Raw genomic sequence first — 20,560 nt, 5'->3', positions numbered from 1 at the left:
TTGATAAGGAAATGTGAAATTCTCATATTCAATTTACTTTAAATAATCTTAAAAGAATTATTTATTCTTCTCACAATATTCTTATAATTATAAATACAATGTCAAACTAATAAGTATATATATAAATATATATGAAAAATGAATTAAATCAAATATCTTAAAATAATTATCAAACATGAAAGACATACAAGAATCTACTTCAACCTATCATAATAATTACTAATAACTCAATGATGCCAAAAGCCTCAACTCTGTAGAATAACCTACTCTCCTTTACTAGTAGAACCAATGTATTTAAAACACACCCCCCCCCCCCCCTCCTTCAACCTATCATAATAGTTAACTATAACTCAAATGATGAAGCCAAAAGCCTTATAACTCAGTAGAATATCCTGCTCTCCTTTACAAGTAGAACCAAGGTATTTAACACCCACCACCCCAATAAAAAGTTATGACCATTTTTCTGAGTCACTGGTGCCTAGTGGCTCCTAGAAACATCTGGATCCATTCTAGCAAGCAACTATACTTCTGAAGAAACAAAGTGAAATCAAAACAGAACCAGCTCCAAGCATGAAATCAGCCATTTTTGTCGTCAAAATTGCCATTCCTCTTGTTGAATGAATATACAGTAATGAAAGAATACAACTTTATACTCGCTAAATTGAATGGTTTCAACTGTATAAAAGAATATCAATGAATGTTGGGTACCCCTCTCAAAACCCAATATCCTCTGTGCTGCTAGAAATGACCGAGTAAAAAGGCCTCGAAAGCTAGCGAGCCACAATTGCTTGGAAGCTACGTGTCTACCCTCCACTTCATTTGAGTATTATGTATATTGAGTAAAAGTGAGAAAATACTAACAGAATCATTTTTTATGTACTACTGATGCAGTTAGAATGAACGAAGCTTCTCCTCAGTCTGAAAGTGCCTTTTCCAATTCCCATGTTGGAGAAAAATGGGTTTAGTAACCGTGTTAGGAGTCAAAAGTGTTCCAGAGTTAGAATTGAATAGTTCTGACTATATGCTTCCTATTCTGCAATTGTCTTCTGCCTTTTTTTTGGATCAATAACTGCAAGTGTCTTCTGCCTATAACCGTACTTCTGCCTTTCACGAAGTTTCTCTCTTGTTTTTCTCTTCTTATCCATCTTCAGCCTATATCTTTCCTCCCTCTCCCTTTCATAAATCCCTTGCCAATGCACTTCCCCTGTTAATGGCCACAACCACATCTCACGGGGATGATCACCATCATCTGCAGCCTCTGCTAAATCTTCATCCATACTCTTCAACAACGTAAAATTAAAGTATTTTGCCCACATGAATCCCTTGCGTTGTTCAACTGGGTGCTGCTCTTCCAGTGAACCTGTGTGTGGATCCATGTAGACCATGTTCCTAGCACTATGATAAGCCCAAACATTGACCAGGAGTTCCAATACACGACAATAACAGTGCTGTTTCTGTTGATCATAAAACAAACAAAGGTAAGGAATTTTACCCACCCACAATAACAAAATCAAACTATTTCAGACCTACACTACTTGCCTCAAGCTCTGAGGATCCCAACAAGCACGTATTAATTTTACCAGAGTTGGTGTGCAAGGCATCAAGAGAATCGGTAAACATCCTGCAGCTCAATAGGAAAAATTCAGTTAGTTTCATTTACAGAACCTCTCCTATGTTAGTGCTTTGTGTTGTATTTTTTGCTCGCAGCCAGTCCCAAGTATGGAAAAAAGGAAGGTTGCAGTAGGTTGATGGCCAGTGTAAATTTAGTCACTTATCATGAATGGATCCTACTCATTGGGGCATCTCAATCCCAATTAGTCTGTTGAGGATCCATAGCCAATCCCAAAGTTTTTTTTGGGACTAAGGCTTTGTTGTTATTGTTGTTTCATTTACAGTCAAACTTCAAGTGCTTTCACTGTAACGTTATGTGCTACAAAGAAATGGAAAACTGCAGGTGAAAAATTCCAGATTCTGATTCTCTGTAAATTACCGGGAAAACATTATGAACTCCAGAAAGGAAGGGGTTGGCATCACCCAGCTGTGCAGAGCAGACCAGTAACCACCGTCTTCTGGCATGGGTGGAAGAGCTTCTACATGCAATGGCAATCCATACATCCGGCGGAATGCATCTTCAAAAGCAGACCTGCAAGCATTTAGATTTCAAAAAATAAGTCACATCTAAAATAACATCCATCTGTATATTAAAAAATAATTTTATTTTCAAGTTAACCCCCATAATTGAAGTACAGAATAACCAACAAGGCTAGTCAAAGCACACTGGATTTATGGAAATAGAAAAACCCTGCCCTTCCATACCCCAAACTAACACTATTAAAGAGGAAGTGGCACCAACCCTTTCCATGTATGATTATAACAACAGTGCCAAAGCAATTTTAGGGTCTAATGGTCCAACAGTCTGCAACTTTATTGAATGCATAATTACAACGGCAACTCAAAACCATTCCATCAAATTGGTTGTAAGTACACCTTTAGCAGCCATTACTGTCACTGTTGGAAAGTTCACCTTCATACGTACATACATACAACAGGACGTACATGGCCACACCCTTACCATACAATGGATTAACATGTACACATCAGGATTAAAGTCAAATCGTTAAGCCATCCATACATAACTATATTACAAATTATACTAATAACATGCCTGCAGTGTCCTCCATTTAAGATGTCACACATGGACCAAAAAGTGAGCACGTCATTGCTTCCTGTGACTCCATCCTTGTCCACCCGTGCCCAAAAGTATATTACATCTCCTGTAGTGTTCTCTCGTATTGTTTCTTCCAATACTTTTTCAGCTTTTAAGGACAACGAAGCCTGCTTCAAGAAATGAGAATGACCAATAATGACAATTACAAAAAAAAAAAAAAACTGATAATGAATTTCAAGAAGAGTATACCAGGTTCAGCAGCATATTTGAAAAAAATGTAATAATTTGAATCCTATAAAACTACTTTATTCATTAACTATCAACTTTGTAATTGAGATTTTAAAGTTTCTTCAGTTAAAAGGGTCACCCCAGAAACAAAAATTCAAAAATCATGAATTTCATATACGAAACTCTAAAAAATTAAAAAATATTTAAAGATAGACTACCAACATAAGAAATACCTTCCTACCAGCAGCACGCCATGATTGAAACCCTATCCAAGGTCTTCGATGAATGTCATCCACCTTATTTGCAATAGAGAACATTCCCCCAATCTCACATAGAATATCCCGATAGTAAGAGTCTTTCAAAAAGGGAAGCCGCCCAGCTGCATTAACATCATCTGATCTCAACCTCCGTTCTCTTAAAGTCTGCCAGATTAAATTATAGATGATTTTAATAGGAATGTATATGAAACAAGCCATTTAAAAAAATATATATATTAGTTTCATTTCTAGCCTAAATTTTGAACGAAAATAACAAATAAGCAGGTTTCATCTCAATGGGGAATAAATCATTCATTGTTCTTAGATATATAAAAAAAAATTATATAAATTAAAGCAATTTAATGATAAACAAAGTTCACATTGCAAAACCATAGGGTGAGAAGACATGGTTGGTAATTCTCACTTCATTCTTTCTCTTTTTCTTTTCTCTAATTCTTACCAGGGGTAGGAGGCAATCTCAACAAAACAGAAATCCTAGAAGGTTATACGGTCTAATTATATACCTTAAGCAGAATAAATCAAGAATGATTTGTATTTAAAGGAAAAAAAAAAAAAGGATCTTCAGGGAGGATAACAGGAGGGAAATGAAATAAAGAAAACATTGACCAAATAAATGTTGCAATATAAATAAAAGGAACTCACAAGACTTAAACCACGGTACAAAGAACCATGGTGCAAGAATGGCCAGGACCCAGCTCCACTGTAGATCTCGTAAATGCACACATTCTGGCCTGTCCTCTCAAGCTCTCCCTCATCCCTTTCGTTTGCTTCAAACTTAACTTTTTCAGCTTTGCGAGCATTACGATAAAGATCATCCCATGCTCCAAGGTTTCTCTCTGTTCTATCTTCAAGCTACAGATCAAGAAATAATCATCGATTTTAGCTGTCTTCTAAAGAAAAGGACTTGAAACACACAAACTATTTTTTCTTTTTTCCTGCCTGCAAGGGGTGGGGGGTTTATTTTGGAGAGGGAGGAGGGAGGGGGGCCAAGGAAGGCACTGTAAATGCAAGATACACCTTACCTCCTCCATTTCTATCCTCTCATCCTCTTCAGAACTTTCTAATACCCTCAGAACATCCCAATCTAGTTTAGTCAGCATATCTTCTGACAGAATCCCAGTTCCATTATCAGAGCCATTGGTTGAATAAACAAAATTGGTAAACTCTTCTTCAAGGGCATAAACAACACTGTACTTTCTCAGCAAAGTAGCCTTCTCATCAACGTTTTGCATGTCAACAGTTCTCATTTCTATTTCCTTCCTGAACAGATTCCACTCCCATGCCCCTTGTTGAAGCTGAGAAATAGAACCTGGCAGCATGGCATCTGATGAAAAATTGAGTACATTTTCCAGTAGCCTCGCATATCCAGTAATGCATTCTGATGCCAGTATGTTCTTAGCAAGCAATCTTCCAGAGGAAGCAACTTTTTGAGCAAACTTGGAAAGTTTTCCATTTGAAATCAGAAGTGAGAAAGCCCTCATCAAAGCATCAGGGTTATGTTTTGGGAAAAAAATTCCATGGATTCCATCAACAACCTGTAATTTCAGAGACCTCTTTGAAAATGTAAGAAAGAGAACTGAAGAAACCCCAACAATACAGCAACCAATGAACCAAAAGGAAAATAACTTGAAAGAACTCACATATTTTTTCAAGATGGGAAAATCAGGTGCAATAACAGGGATTCCAAAGGTCATTGCTCGGATAAGCAAAGGAGGAAAACCCTGTACATCTTGGTCAGAGCCGTAGAGAACAATGTCAGCCATTAATAACACACTACTTACATCACTATTCAAGCCATAACGCCTCACAGAACCATCAAGAAGTCCCAGGCGTGCAGCAACTTCCTATGCAATAAATTCAAGAATTAATTCACAAATGAAAGTCATGAGGTGAGTTGAACACATCAGCAGCTGAGTGTAGTATGCAATCTAATTTTCATAGGACTGCTTCAACAAATTATCTGTACTTTTCTATGGCTGGTTCTTAGCTTTTACTATATTCTCTCTGTTTTTTTATTTTCTTTTTTATTTTTTGGCTACATTAAGTTGGGATTGGGGGATTGAACCCTAGACCTCCTTGTTTAGGAGACTAGGAGGTGCCAACTTACCTTTTTCTTTTTTCTATTTAAATAATGTGACTGGGATGCCTTGCTAAGTTTCTTATTATCCTTTCTGATATATTATTCACCTACCAAGCAACAAAATAATAATAATAATAACGTGTGTGTGTATTGCTAAGAAGATATTGCAGGAACTAAATAGAAGATAAATTAGGCTATTTAGATTCACAGCTCTCAACAAACATTACAATCTGACTTAGAAAATATATTGTGATGAAACCATAAACTAATTGAAATTGCATTTTTTTTTTCAAAAGCTTGAGGCATACTTCTTTAAAACAATGTGATGTAGTCATTTAGTTAATTAGATAGCCAGAACTTCTTTTCTTTTTTTGATATGTAAGAAGACACTAGCCAGACATTATGTCAGACACAATTCAATTATGAATCTTCCATTCGCTCATTCGAAAAGAGAGGCACTTGCAGGTATACAGAGCAGTAGAGAGATAAAAAGTGTGAAATTTATAGCAGAAAAAGAGCATAATCTCTATAGTGCAACAATGAATAATTTGACTACCTGTAAAGCATCATCATAACCATCGGTAGAATTACCACATAGAAAAACAAATTTAAATGAGCCTCCTTCATCTTTCCTCCTTGCATATTTTGTTAGCAGTGGTCCAATGGCATGCATCGCTACAGCATAGTCCCAGGATAGGTCATTATAGAAGATAGAACTTCCAACAACTAGGACCAATATATCATCTGTACTGAATCCACGGTTCTTCCTTAACTGGTATTTGGACTGGGTCTTACTGTAGCTTTCAGCAGCCCACACATCTACTGGTGATCCAGGAACCACAAAGAAGTTTCCAGTATCAAGCACACTATATAACATCTGATACAAGAAAGAACAAAATTGAGAACAGAAAAAGAATGAAGCATGGTAGTAAGACATGTACGTATTTGCATAAGATAGCAGATTTACCGGCAGAGTGAAATCTGGAAACACAATGACATTAGCTCTACTAAAAGTAGTTTTCCAGTGAGAAACAAGATGCTTCCAACCCATTTCCTCATACTGTAGAAGACGATTTGCAAGGATATCTTCTTGAATTATCCATACAAGCGGTACTGAACAAAAAGGCTCCTGCATAAGGCTGCATAAATATAAAACTCACTAATTATAGCATCTCAAACTAAACTAACACATATATGGAAAAAGAAAAAGAAAAAAAAGAAAAAATCAAAACAACACAAAAAACCTAAACTAACAGAAGCGAAGTATATCCTTTGTGTCCATAAAACTGGGGGAGAGAGAGAGAGAGAGAAAGAGAGATGTAATTCAAAACAAACAGCTTCAGTCAATTGCACTATAATCAACAGTGGACCAAAAAGCATCTTGTTTCTCCCTTATGGGTGTGCTCAATTTAACGTCATTGGTAGTGCAAACTAGATCAAAGTCCCAAAAGCTCAAATCGTCAACCACTGGAAAAATCATTTGTTTTTAAGAATTGCCTGCAAAGGTAGAAGTGATATGCCATTCCCATGCAGATCAAGCATAATACAATCTGTGGAACGCATGCAAGAGAAAAACTCTCAAACATAAGAATCAGCATCATGAACTACAAAGAGAATATCAACAAACCTTGAAATGGCCTCTTTTGCTTCTAGGGAATCAACAATGATGCCTTCAAAACTGTAGAAAAAGAACAGAGTTCAACAAGCCATACATAAGCCAACTGGTAGACAATAATGTCAAAAAGAGTCATTGACCAAAAATTCACTGCACTCTGGATGAGCCTTAAAAGAGCCCCCTGCTCAACCACAAAAAAAAATAATAAAACAGAATAAACACCCCCCCGCCCCCAAAGAATAAAAGGCAAACATACATCAACCAATCTATATGGTCATATTGCTCAGGACCTAAAATTGAAATCCAGCCACCCATCTGCTCCCACATTGAATGTGATTTTCCATCTTCTAGTGCAAAAATCTGTCAGACAGTCATCATGAGAATGCATAAGCTTTTCAGAACCAACAGCTGGGAAAACTGTTCAGCGCATAACAAATAAATAAATAAGGAGAGGTACTACATCCACAACATTTTCACAACAAATCATAAGTAGTTAGTTGTTATTGGTTCAAATTTGAACCTAACACTAAGATTACTTTTTTGCCCCAACAATAACAACCAGTAACAACCTGCCACTCAGGATTTGTTGTAAAAATGTTGTGGATATAACATTTCTCATAAATAAAAACTCCCCAACTATACTTTTAAATGGCTGATTTTGATGAGGGATGCGTAAACCTCTAACAACATGCCCCTATTACACTCAACTATGTGGATTATTAAATAACTATTTCAACGTGTTTCTCCCATAACATGGAGAAACAATTGCTATGACTAACAAAAGTGATAATATCATACAGAAATGTAAGACACTCACCTTCAGCACATAACCCAGTTTCTGTAAATTCTTCATCACGGTGATCAACATCAACGACTGTGGATTTTTCTCCATGTTTCCTAAGATCTGACACTCATCAAAATAAGTCATTTTTAACATTAAAAATGCAAATCATTTTAATGCAGAAGAAAGTAATCAACTAACATTCTTTTTCATGCAGGGTATGGTTCTGAATGAAATTAATCCACAACACCTCTACATACTAATCAATGGAGCATCTAAAATTGAACTATGGAGATATCAAAGAGGCGATTTAGTTCACCACCACACTGCATCCAAAAGACAGGCCTCAACGTGCTTAAATATATAGGTATAAAAGAGGACCATAAGCATCTCAAGAAAAGAAGAATTATTATATGAGATAGCATTACAAAAACAAAGACCTTGGGCTCTGGCTGCTTCAATAATTTATAAACTCAAAGAGAAAGTGCTATTATTTCACAGTTTTTATTAATAATTTATTTAACTATAGAAAATATCCATCTTTGATCTTTCATGCCACCAGCAGAGGTCTATTACAGAAAGAAAGTTTGGCCTTTTCACCTGTCTGTCAAAACATTTTATACTTACATAGAAACTAACAATATAATATCAAAGTTAACCTATGGGGTCCAATAAGTAAACTCCCTTCTAGTCAGTAAGAAAAGGTGCAATCTTGGGAGCTTATTATCTAGGAAGACTACAGTCCTGTTTTCCATTAGAGTTTAATTCCATCAAAGCACTCACTATATCAAGTATCATCTTTTACTCTAATGGCCTTCTAAAGCAGATATTAACCTTTTTTTATTTGCTTTTCTCTTTTCTTTTTGTACAAAATTAGTTATTTCAATACCAATCCACAGTGACCCTCCTTCCCCATTCTTTGCATCTTTTATTCTCATCTTGACAATATGCTATTTTTCTACTACAACTGTAACTTCAACCCGATATTGGATTCCCAAAAGCCCAAGTGATCTTTACAATGTTCCCATTTACTAGCAATATAACAACTAAATATATCATAAAATAAATACATGACTACTTATGGAAAATCTTGTACAGCATTTTAGAAACTGAATCTTTCCAATCAAGCAAAATGTGCTTCTTACTCAAATGTTAGAAGATACACATGTCTCATTTGAAAGTGTAAGAAGCAAAAACCCAAATCAAATAAGACATAAGATTAGCATTTGGATAGCCATTCTTTTCCGTTCAGTTTTCACATCAACCAAACAGAGCATTAATGGGAGCTTTGAAATTCCAATGTACTATAAAAAATAAAAGGAAATAAACCGAAATTCCAATCAAGGAAGAACTATTTACTAAAGCCATAACTAGCTCCTATTCATTCAATTGCAATAAATGCTTAAAAATCAAACTCATAAACTTAATTTACGCTTTCACATAAATGAGATTTACTAATTACATAGAAGCAAAATAGAGTTCAAACATGCAATCAAGAACTCAGATTCAAAAACAAAAAGAAACTGCCAAAAAATAAAAAAAATAAAAACTCACAAGAGCGAGCCTCGGTGCCCTAACTCCAATCCTCGGCTCCGATCGCAGCGAATCGAGACCGTCGCTTCTCGAAACCCTAGGCGGCAAGAACTTCAACGTGCTGCCGATCCTCAATCCTTCTCTATTCGACCCCCGGCCTCCCCGATCGCTTCCTTGCCTGAACACCGCCGTGATCGAGCTCTGCAACACCATCGACGACATTGCGTAGAGGAACACAGCAAGAAGCACCAAGAAGTAGAACACCGACTTCTTCCCCTTCAGCCAGGGCAGACTCTTGCGGTTGAATCGGGTCGGGTGAGATCGACTGCGGTGAAGAACCGGACGATCGTCCAAGTCGGACTTGACTCGGTTCCGCTTCAGAGGGAAAGGACCGCGGATCGAGCGGAATGCGCCGCCGCCTTCTCCTCCGCCTCCACTGTCGTCAGTCTCAGGCGGAGACGAGCTTCGTCCCATAGAGATAGAAAAAAAAAATTTATTTTCTTTTCTTTTCTTTTCTTTTTTTTTTCTCGAGAAAGTGACAGAAAAATCAAAAGAGAATTAGAAAAGAAAATTTGAGATGCGAACAGTGAGAGTTGGCATTGAAAGATAGAAAGAGAGAGAGAGAAAAATCGCTTAAGTTTGTCAAACCAAATGTGAATGAAAGAATTGAACTCACTCTGTGAGTTCGAGTTCTTTATTTTTTTATTATTATTTTTTTATATTTTGTTTAGCTGTGCTTTTATAGCGGCACTTTCTTTTTTAATCTTTTGGTTTTTTTTTTTTTTTTTTTTTGGAATGATTGGGTAATGGTACTTGAAAGTTGAAAGAAATGGCACACTTTCCAATTACTTACAAACGTGAAAATGAAAACGCGTTTTCTTTTTGCTGAAGTAGAATTTTTTTTTTTTTTTTTTTTTTATGGGAATAGAAAAAATATTCTTGAAAATGACTTTTGGGGTTTTTGTCAATTTTGCTAGGTACAATGCAACCATATCTAGTTTTAACAAGGACATTCTGTTAATACTTAATTAATACAGCTATACTTATTAATTACTCAAAACAGCTCAATTTATTGAGATTCACACCAAAAATAGAAAGCCGTGTGATGAGTGTGTGTGTGTGTGAAATATAAGTGTAACTCTTAAGTTTAGTGATTAATTGCAAGATTACAAGGAGTAGAGTGAAGTTAGGTAAGAATTAAGATTACAAAAAATGTTCAGGAAGTGGAGCCAAATTGGTTATAAGTAATTTGTGTATAAATAGAAATTCATCATCAATTAAGTTTGTTTCTATTGACATATTGGATTTTTAAAAAATAATTTATAAAAAAAAATACAAGTACAATTTTTTTAAAAGTTAACATAAATGGAATAACCAAATAAACTGAATAAGCTAAAAATAAGCTCTAACAGTATACTTTTTTTTTTTTTCTAGTTAATCCAAAAAAAAAGAAGGTTTTTAATTTTAATTTTAAAATCCACCCTATTGTTCTTAAACTGACTAAGCTAAAAATAAGATCTAACAGTATACTTTTATCTAGTTAATCCTTAAAAAAGGGTTTTAAATTTTAACTTTTAAATCCACCCTATTGTTCTTTTCTTGATTACTATCCTGAAATGCAAGTTTATTCAATAAACAACATAATAATTTTTTTTTTTTCAGAAACATATTTTATCGATTGCGACTCTTGTGAGGAATTGAAGATATACCATAGATATGAAAATTCTCTAGTCTATTGAAAATATCATGAACAAAGTTTAGCTATAAAATTAATTATAACATAAAGATACAACCTTATTCAATATTTTTTTAAGAGATGAATTTTGACAAATCTACCATTAGATTACATTTTTTTCTTATATCCTTTATGCCTACAAAATTTCTACAAAATTAAAATTCAATAACTATGTTATCAATAAATTGTTTAAATTGCAAGTTTTTGTAATTTAAAATTATGTATAAAATATAAATTTATAAATCATACAGAAAATAATATCTGATTGACACAAAGTTTAACTTTTATATTAAGAGCTTAATGCACATGAAATTCAACGGTTAAATTTTTAAAATATGTATTAATATTTATTTTATTGAATAAGGTTGTAGTTTTAAACTACAACCAATTTTGTAACTAAACTTTGTCCAAATATTATTATATCATCAATAGTTATAAATTGATACACCATGAATGTCCTCTTAATATACAATCTAGTCACACAGGCCATACTGATGAGGAGCAACTTCCGGGCATTAAATAGTATTAATAACAATTAGAATTAGGTTTGCATAGGTAGCCTACTAATCCCAAAGTCACCCAACTACATACATGAGCTTAAATATTGGGGCAATAATTGCCGTTTAGTCATGAATGCAGGAACCAAGTGCTAGCCCAAGAAAAAACTTCTGGGTCACCAAAAGCAATACCATATGTTGAGAACAAAATTTCTTATATACTGTCTTTTCCCAATTTATTCATTTGGGTAAGTATTTCCCAATTTATTAACTATACATAAAAATATTTCATAAACAATACACGCAATTATTGATGATAATTTTTTTTACATTTTTTTATTATATATGCTGGCTACTTGAAAGTTGAAACTGCCTTGGCTATATTCACTGCTCTTCATCAGGAATAGATTCAAGAAACTGTCTTATTTTCAGTCGTTCATCCTTTGATAGATCAGGATTATCACCTGTCAACCTCCTCCGCAGATTAGCATTAAAACCGTCTGGATTATCATCGGAAACCTGGAAAGAGGAGAAAATGAGAGCATCAACAGAGAAGCACTATCTTTTTACGAATAGAATGCATCATGGATTGGTAGGATTTGAGGATGAAGAACCAGGAATTTGATGGAACTCAATGAAACTTGGCCAGAGTGATGAGAACACAGCATGGCTAACCAAATTCAGTTTTTGGAAATAAGAATTTGAATGTGTGATAGAACTATATAGGTGAAGGGGATAGAACTCTCTCAAAAACTTATTTTGCCATAAGAGCATAGGATCATGAATAATCTCCAAAGATTGGAATCAAACTAGAAAGTAGTGAACATATTGAGTTCCCAATCTGAAAATGTGATGACCATATAACCCAATAAGCTATGACTCAATAACCTGGACCAAGAGAATTTATGAAAACTAATTTACAGAAAAAGAGAGAGAGATTTCTTTTTTGAAAGATCTCTAAGCAACCCACAGGATGCAAGCACAGAAAAAATTGTGTACATGCAGATCAATTGGTATTGGTAGTGTAGAACTATATATATATATATATATATTTTTTTTTTTTTTCCTTTCCTTTTTTTTTACCGCTACCTTTTAAGGTATGATGCTAAATAGCTGAACCTTACTTGAACAAAATTGTTGACATGGCCATCTTTGTTGGCCCAGGTTTCGAGCTCATTCTCATTGATTGTCCATTCACCATCAACAATGTACTTGTACTCATAGCGTCCTTCCTGTAAAGCAATACACTTATGGCTCATAATTCTAAACATGTTTACATTCACAATTTCACATGGATTTTGATTTCAAGAAACTGGTAAGTCCATTGCAACATTTTATATTCAGAACTGCAAGAGATCCTTTCTAGAGGAACCAGGAATGAGTTTGTGAAAATATAATTTGATTAAGGCTAAATTCATTTGGGAAAATGTATATCTCGACACTCCAAAAAATCAAACCAATTTGGATTAGCCGGAATGAACCCTAGCCATTCTGTGCTAATGATAAAAGGCTATTGGTTTTAGAGGTCCGATATCATATATGTGTGTGAGGTCCGATATCATATATGTGTGTGCGCGCGCGCATGCATGTGCCCGCGCGCACATGCGTGTGTGTGTGATGTACAAAACTTGGGAGTCAAGAAATTAAACCAATGCAATACTGGTGCGAATCCAGATGCTTTCCTTGCACATAATTCTTAAATATCATAATGGAATAATTTCTATAGCTTGAGTGTTGAAGTTAGGCATGTGCGTTATTGGATTATTTCAGCATTGGTACCTAATAAGAAACTCAAATGATAAAGCAGTTTTTTTTTTTTTTTTTTTTCCAAGTGTTGAATGCACAACAATTTTGAAGAGAGAGAAATTTTGAACCAAAAAGACACAAATGAAGTGCATGATGAGATACACTTACTGCCAATTCCCTCCTAAGAAACCACAAACCTTCTTCCTCATCAAATTGTAGAGGTATTTTCTGCAGAAGGTTCATAAGACAAAATGGTGAGTAAAAAATAAAGCATGAAATCATTATCCAACAAGTCTTAACATAAAATAGTAGATGATTCTAACGGTAAAAAAAAAATCCAGCTGCAAATGCATGTCTTGAGGATTTCATAGAAAACCTTTCTCCATTCATCTTTTGCATTGGCTAGACAGAAGAAATTAATATTCTGCATCTTAGCTCTTGTTTGTATCTACTAAGAATGCACTTTTGCAGTTTTCTAGGCATGAAAATGTATTTTGCATTATTTTGGTCTACTTTGTTAACTCTACTTTGTAGTAGATTCTCAAAATGCATTCTCCCTAACCTCTATAAATGATTCAGAATGAGAATGAGGAATCTCATTATACACTTCTCATTTTTCTTAAAAACAAATGGATCCACGAACACATTCCAGAAGGCACCAATGGCTCTTTCTCCTTCTCTTTTTTCCTCCTCTTTCATGTTTTCATCCCCCCCATCTTCTTTGGTTCTTCAAGGCCACAGAAGGCAAAGGAAACAGGAGAACAACTGCAAGCCACAGGATCAGAGTCATGAACGCCATCACTACTATCATGAACCCATCATAAGCCTTGTTGTTAACCTTGGCATTGAAGTCGTCAACCATGGGGATCAAGGCCATGAGGATCTTTTTTTTTTTTTTTTGATGACATAGGAGAACTTCACTCAGATTAGTTGAGCGTCGTAGAGCATACTTTACAACAATCCTCATTGTTAATCAAACTCCTACGGGCAAAATGTGCGGGGTTGTGGTGGCTAGGTTGCCAGACACACTCTACACACACTACGGAACTCAAGAGAAGTATGGGCTGCCAAAGACTCTTGATGGAGTCGATTTGGATTGGGGTTTTGCTTTGGGATTAAGATTTTCAGCTTTGGGCTATGTGGGTATATTTGCAGTGGTGGGCTAATGGCAGCATGATGGCCATGGGGAAGGTAAATGGCCATGGTGGCCAACTAGTGGTGAGAAATTGTAGAAATTTTGAGCGTGATTAATTCCTTTTCAGTGTAATTGTGGAAATTTTGGGTGTAGTTATGGGCAATTTTTCACGCGTAACTCATGTTTTGTTAAAAGTGTCTATGTTATGATCAAGAGTAAAAGAAATTTGAGAAGTTTATTTATGTGAGTTTAGAGGGTTTTTTCATTCATAAAAGGACACACACACACACAAAGAGACAGATATATAAATATAAATATATATATATATATAATTTTATAGAAAAAAAAAAAAAAATGGATTCTCAACTGTCTTACCAAACACAGTTGTAATTCCAGAATAGCTTTACTAGTTGCCCCAATGTGAAGAGCCAAATGTTTTCTAAGGTCAGAGCACCAATTATAACATATATCAACTTATCTAACTCAAAACATTCTTGTGTGTGTGTGTGTGTGTGCAAATAAAACCAATACTTCCAAGTAGTAGTGTCCAAAAATTGCATGGAATTGCAATGAAACCGAATAGCATTATATGTTTTAAAAAGAGTGACAGGTGTCATAACAAACTCCAGATCTTCTATACTTTTATGAGTAACAGAAGCTAAGCAAGTCATTTTTGCAAGCTTTAATTATGCATCCAAGATGAAGTCAAGAAGCTGGTTTTACATAAATGATCATTACCTGACCCCATCCAATATCAAGTCCAGAAATTTCCACCGTTGAGCAATTAAGATTTTTCCATGTCAAAGTGACCACCTTCTTCCTGAGGCCTGTAAGCTTTAAGAAGATTTATGATGAATGAGAATGTAATTAAACATAAGAAAACAAAACTAAAGAATAGTGCTACTGAAAACACACAAATTTTTTTTTCATAAATTTAAAATCACTGCTACTTATCTAGGTCATTCCATAGTAATCAATGACTAGAATAAATGTTGTATTGGATAAACTAAAAGTTTACATCTCCACCCTTCTTGGGTTTCTTGCCAAAAATCTTAATGTGATTATCCCCATAAATGTAAGAATTGGCAAATATTAAATCAAACTACAGGAACTAGTTGTCACTCCAAAGACAGGACTGATAATCAGAATTTTATCTTAATGAACATTTGCAATTGAAAGGCACTATTGTAAAAGCAAAGAAACAAGAAATCAGTGACAAATGGTCCCAAATTCCTAAACAAAGAAGCCAATGTGAAAAGATGCTATCAAGATGGAAAAAGTAAAGAAGTACAACACCATAAGGGTTGGGGATAAAAGGACCTTTAAGCAAGTAGCAGTAGATGACTAGTGATTGATTTCAATAAAAGTGTCTAGCTACACTCCAAATGGATACCTAACTTGCACAAGAAAACTAATTTTGATTTCTTTTTTTAAATATAAATAATTAAATGTTAATGTCATGATAAAACAAAGAATTCTACTTAAAATTGTGTTAATCATAATATGTGAGCTGATCAAGAAGAGCGATAACTAGAAAAGTTCAGATAAATGAGAAGAAAACCAGAAACTAGTATTTTAGACTACCATTACACCAATAATATAAGAGAAAGGTAAAGTGACTCACAATATCAGCAGTTGCACTTTTTATAGCATCCAATTTAGGGAAGCATGAGCGTTTGCTCTACAAGAAAGAAACAATGAGATATTTCAGAAACATTGTGAAGATTTGAGGCTTCCAAAACATTCTTTGGCCTTTTTTATCAATAATCTAATATAGTTCTTAATATAAAAACTTAGTTAGTGAAGTTAATGACATCACCAAGAGCCTTGTAGCTAAGTGGTATTGATTGTTCTCCTTTATAAGGAGAATCAGGATTCAAATCCCCCTCCCATGTGAGAATTTATCCACACAGAGAGAGAGAGAGAGAGAGAGAGAGAGAGAGAGAAGTTAATGACTTCACTTCAATAAAAATAAAAAATAAAAATTATCAGCTTAAAATTTATTAAATTTGCTCATGAAACTTTAGCATGCATGGACTTCTTGTCATGCCTTTAAAAGTCCATAATTTTTTAAAACAAGATAACAGAAAAATAGAAAGCCATGATTAGTAATATGAAAATTACCCCCTGCTATTATTGAATGAGAAATTAGTGACAGCACTTCAATATAAAAAATTTATTAAACTCAAAAGTTATTGAATTTGGTCATGAAACAGAGCATGCATGGAATTCTTGTCATGTCTTCAAAAGTCCATAATTGAACTTATTAACTTGATTTTTGTTATATATCCTTGACAGAAATACATAAAAGCATGCAGAATATAATCTAAGAAGGAGATACACACAAACCTTTAAAAAAACATTAGATAAGGAGTGTTTACCATTAGCAAATTGTAAGCTTTGATAAGTTTATAGCCCTGAACCCAGAACATGTAGGCCAGCTGAAATTCAAAAAAATCTTTCAAAACATCTGTAATAATGAATAAAATCACCAGACCAGTATGAATGTGGTCAAGAGATAAATGTGTATCCTTTAATGAATGTGATTGCAGGTATCTAAAATTTAACGTTACAGGCACCGCCTAATATCCACAATCCTTGCATAAATATGACAGAGAATACAGCTAAAGAAGGAAATTTGGTTAGAATAAAATCACATCTAAGGAATGAAACTGACATGCATACCGTAACTGCAGGAGCTCTTCCAAGTCCAGCAGTGCAATGTACATACGTCACACCTCCATTTCGATTTATGGCCTTGTGTAATTTGCTAACGACAGCTGGAAGCCTTACTCGTAAATCAAATGCATCAAAGTCCCTGCCACATCAAACGTTAGGCTGCAGTAGTAAAGAATTGTACTAGAGATGATGTTCACTCGCACACATACAGCACAAACATATAGCATGATAATTTAAAACTTGCACCACTGCATAGCATAAAGTAAAGACCCAAACAAATAATGTGTATGGAAACAAAATAAACTAGTTTGCATTTGGATTTGAGGATTTAAAATCAAGATATTTGAATAAAAATTGCTCATATAAATTGATTGATATAAATTTAACAACACATGATGATGTGAGTTTTGAAGCTTTTGCTCAAAGAAAAACTCTTGTGATATTATGGATTTGAAATGACATCATACACCTAGTCATTTCAAATCCATACATTAACAAAGTTCAAACACCTACATAAATTTCACCAAAAGAAAAAATTTTATAGTTTCATACTTTATCAAGCCCTCTAAATTAAATATATTAACCCAAATCCTTCTCTTTAAATTCATTTATCCAAGAATAACTAGTGAATTTTGTCTACTATAATTTGTCATCTTCCATGTTCTTAAGTAAAGTGATTTTGGTGCAGACACCAAATTGGACCCATTAATGTTGATTGTGAATGATGCTGATTGACATTGATTGACGCTATTAGAGAGATTTGATTGCTATTTTATTTTTATTTCCTTATATAATGTAATCTCATTGAGTTTATTTTCTTTCCATGTTGGATGTAATTTGCAGAGCCTATTAAAAGGCTTTTGGTCTCAATCTTGTAAACAGTTGATCATGGATTTATAAAATTTGGGTTGAAGTTTTCTTATAGTGCTTTGTGGTGATTCCAAGCAAGCCTAGGTGGTGATTCCTGGGTTCCTATCTTTATCACATGCTTGGTGGTGATTCCAAGCAAACCCTAGGTGATAATTCCTAGTTCCTATCCTTTGTTATTTTTGTTTACTCAAACACCAAGTCCCCTTTTGAGAGTTCATTGTCCTGCATCAGATTTTAACACCAAGAAGACACATTACACTATAAACATTTCAGAAAACTCAACAAATCAACATAAACTTCAAGCTGTAAAAAAGGCATGTTTGCATAAGAAACTGTGAAAAGTCAAAATCAACATCTATCAGGACAATTCAGTAGTGTTGACAAAATTACCACTTTTCAGTATAGGAATTCAAAATATCAACACAACTACTATCTTTTTTCTTAAGGTATAACTAAAATCTTTCCATAACTAACCTTATCTCAGCACGCAAGTGTTGAATGTCATCATATGTCTTAGCATATTCTCGTATGCCATTGATGTCAACCCCAAAATATCTGGATACACTAGTGAAGGAATTCAAAGTACACTTTCTTGCTCACTCAAACTTGCCAGTAGCTATTTCAAATAATCAATAGTTACATATTTAGCAATTATAAAAAGAAGACAATGGCATATTATTAATCATAAGCTCAAATGGCACTTTAATGAGAAAATTGTTTTGGATACTCCAAGTCTGAATTCTGCTGCAAGCAAAAAATCGTTTTCACTCCAATACTACGAAGCTTGTCAACATCTTCAGGAGTCTGGCAATCGGCAGTGTGGAAAAGACAACAATCATATAGTCACATGAAAAATGGCAGAACTGATCCACATTATTAAATTTGGGAACAAGGATCACCTGTAGGCATGATCCCACAATCAAGTCTGGACGAATGAAGTTGTAGTTTATTCCTAGTTCATGCCTATAGGTCAAGACTGTAACAGACCATGTCAGAAAGGAATAATGAGATGAACTAGAGACACAAAACAAAGACCCCCCCCCCCCCCGGAAGCCATTAAGATCATATGCAGATAGACCGCCAAAATAGCTAAAAACTACTCGTTGATAAATTCACTCATATGCAAGTTGTCTCCTATACTTCCTAATGATCAAACTAGAAACACAGAGTGACAACTTACCAGCACCCATAGCTTCTGTCATGTTGCTACTATATGTTTCTGATTTTTCATCCTCTAAATTAGCATCGCTTGCCTCAGCACTGGACGTAGGACCCAAAATTGCCTACAAAAAAAATATATCCAATATTCTTCTACATGAAACCTTTAAATGCAATCGTTAGTTCGTTACAACTGTAAATAATCCATCTAAAGAATACATGTCCAAAGTTACATAAGGGAAAATGAACACTAGTAAGTTTAACATGGCTAGTCCCATCCATAGGGTGGCAGATTTCAAAGCAAACATGGATTTTAATGGATTGTCCTCTCTTGCACATAAAAACTACTACATCACGAAGACAGCAAACAACTTTAGATTCTCCATATATGATGGACAAGTATCTACCAACAACAACTTTAATCACACTCTGCATGAAAATGTCAAATTTTGGCTTCATCAAAATGGACCTCAACACAACACACACACACACACACACACACAAACAGTGAGTATTGAACCCAGGACCTCATCACGTTGCCCTTACAAGGCAAGGAGATGTCAATTGAGCTAAAACTCATTAGCTACACACACACACACACATACATAGCACATATCATGATATCATTTACAATAGAAGACTATATATATATATATTCGACAAAAACAAAAATCCCAAGATATTTCACTTCAGACAATAAAATCAGCCCACAAAAACATGTAACACCATGTTTGAACAACATCATCAATATCTCAAAACCACCCAAAAACAAAAACTGTAAAACAGTAAAAGCCAAAGCTATAAATCATATGTAACAAAAATTCAATGCTAATTACAGAGCTAACCAAACAAAACAAAACAAAATATAATATAATTATAAAATTTTCTGAATCTGAGGTTTCTGAAGTTACCTTAACCGCTATACTTCGATGTAGATTAACATTACTCATCACTCCCTGCATTAAATCATTCAAAAATTTGTCAAAGTTACATTTTAACGCATACATACACATAGGTCGTAGAAGACGAAGGTTACCAGTGTATTGACTGAGCAGGCAGGTTTTCTCTGATGACTTTTGGAGCTTTGCAAAGGCAAAGCAGAGGATCTGAGATTTGGAGAAGAAGAAAATCAGAGAGATTTTGAGAAGAAGAAAAAAAAAATTTACTAGTAAAGATGATTATTTAGGGCAAAGATTGAAGAAAAAGTAGAAGATGACCTTGGAAGATTCTGAAGACAAAACATCGTGTCTCTGTGATATCTGATCGGAGAATGAGAGTGGAAAATATCTAGCGAGAGAGAGAGTAGAGGAGATGAGAGTGTAATAAGATATTGCATTATTTTGAACTGTGATATTTTCTTTATTTATAGGCGTCGGGTCGTGGAATAGAAAAAGGGATCGTCCTTTTAGAGATTCGCCAAAATGCCATTCACTTCCTTTTCGTTTCTTTTTGTACATAATAAAATATCACAAATATATTTATTTATTTATTTTGTTGCCTATATAATAAAGTTATGTAGATGATGTTGATTGTATATTGGACTTTGAGATGAAATAC

General features: G+C 34.5%; 2 protein-coding genes across 4 annotated transcripts; both read right to left on the bottom strand.

Annotated features, from left to right (window-relative positions):
- Positions 1-220: 220 nt before the first annotated feature.
- On the bottom strand, positions 221-9,895 carry LOC115957698. 2 transcript variants are annotated; one of them, XM_031076006.1, is made up of 14 exons: positions 9,205-9,895; positions 7,687-7,773; positions 7,126-7,229; positions 6,882-6,932; positions 6,222-6,393; positions 5,811-6,131; positions 4,815-5,018; positions 4,197-4,709; positions 3,817-4,026; positions 3,130-3,318; positions 2,666-2,838; positions 1,991-2,143; positions 1,540-1,621; positions 221-1,454 (listed from the first exon to the last, which is right to left on the bottom strand). In XM_031076006.1, the coding sequence occupies exons 1-14, from the start codon at positions 9,655-9,657 to the stop codon at positions 1,029-1,031; spliced, it is 3,138 nt and encodes a 1,045-aa protein (XP_030931866.1). In that variant the 5' UTR covers positions 9,658-9,895; the 3' UTR covers positions 221-1,028. The 2 variants fall into 2 exon arrangements, with proteins under 2 accessions (XP_030931866.1, XP_030931867.1); XM_031076007.1 differs by having other exon boundaries at positions 572-1,454; positions 2,666-2,835; positions 9,205-9,894.
- A 1,627-nt stretch (positions 9,896-11,522) lies between these two features.
- LOC115955817 (phosphoglucan phosphatase DSP4, amyloplastic) lies at positions 11,523-20,357 on the bottom strand. 2 transcript variants are annotated; one of them, XM_031074177.1, is made up of 14 exons: positions 20,221-20,356; positions 20,040-20,109; positions 19,915-19,959; positions 19,026-19,128; positions 18,745-18,821; positions 18,573-18,649; positions 18,320-18,400; positions 16,982-17,114; positions 16,678-16,737; positions 15,921-15,977; positions 15,035-15,130; positions 13,330-13,389; positions 12,540-12,647; positions 11,523-11,934 (listed from the first exon to the last, which is right to left on the bottom strand). In XM_031074177.1, the coding sequence occupies exons 1-14, from the start codon at positions 20,337-20,339 to the stop codon at positions 11,800-11,802; spliced, it is 1,221 nt and encodes a 406-aa protein (XP_030930037.1). In that variant the 5' UTR covers positions 20,340-20,356; the 3' UTR covers positions 11,523-11,799. The 2 variants fall into 2 exon arrangements, with proteins under 2 accessions (XP_030930037.1, XP_030930038.1); XM_031074178.1 differs by lacking the exon at positions 16,678-16,737 and having other exon boundaries at positions 20,221-20,357.
- Positions 20,358-20,560: the final 203 nt, after the last annotated feature.

Source organism: Quercus lobata, chromosome 8 (assembly GCF_001633185.2).
Source record: "Quercus lobata isolate SW786 chromosome 8, ValleyOak3.0 Primary Assembly, whole genome shotgun sequence".
Classification (NCBI taxonomy): domain Eukaryota; kingdom Viridiplantae; phylum Streptophyta; class Magnoliopsida; order Fagales; family Fagaceae; genus Quercus; species Quercus lobata.
This window is presented reverse-complemented; position numbering and strand designations above follow the sequence as displayed.

Coding starts and splice junctions, on each gene's coding strand:
- LOC115955817 (XM_031074177.1), bottom strand. CDS start 20,339: ATGCAATATCTTATTACACTCTCATCTCCTCTACTCTCTCTCTCGCTA. Junction 19,960..20,039: donor CCTGCTCAGTCAATACACTG/GTAACCTTCGTC, acceptor GATTTAATGCAG/GGAGTGATGAGTAATGTTAA. Junction 11,935..12,539: donor ATGTCAACAATTTTGTTCAA/GTAAGGTTCAGC, acceptor TCCTCTTTCCAG/GTTTCCGATGATAATCCAGA.
- LOC115957698 (XM_031076006.1), bottom strand. CDS start 9,657: ATGGGACGAAGCTCGTCTCCGCCTGAGACTGACGACAGTGGAGGCGGA. Junction 7,230..7,686: donor AACTGGGTTATGTGCTGAAG/GTGAGTGTCTTA, acceptor ACTGTCTGACAG/ATTTTTGCACTAGAAGATGG. Junction 5,019..5,810: donor GTTATGATGATGCTTTACAG/GTAGTCAAATTA, acceptor TTTATTGCATAG/GAAGTTGCTGCACGCCTGGG.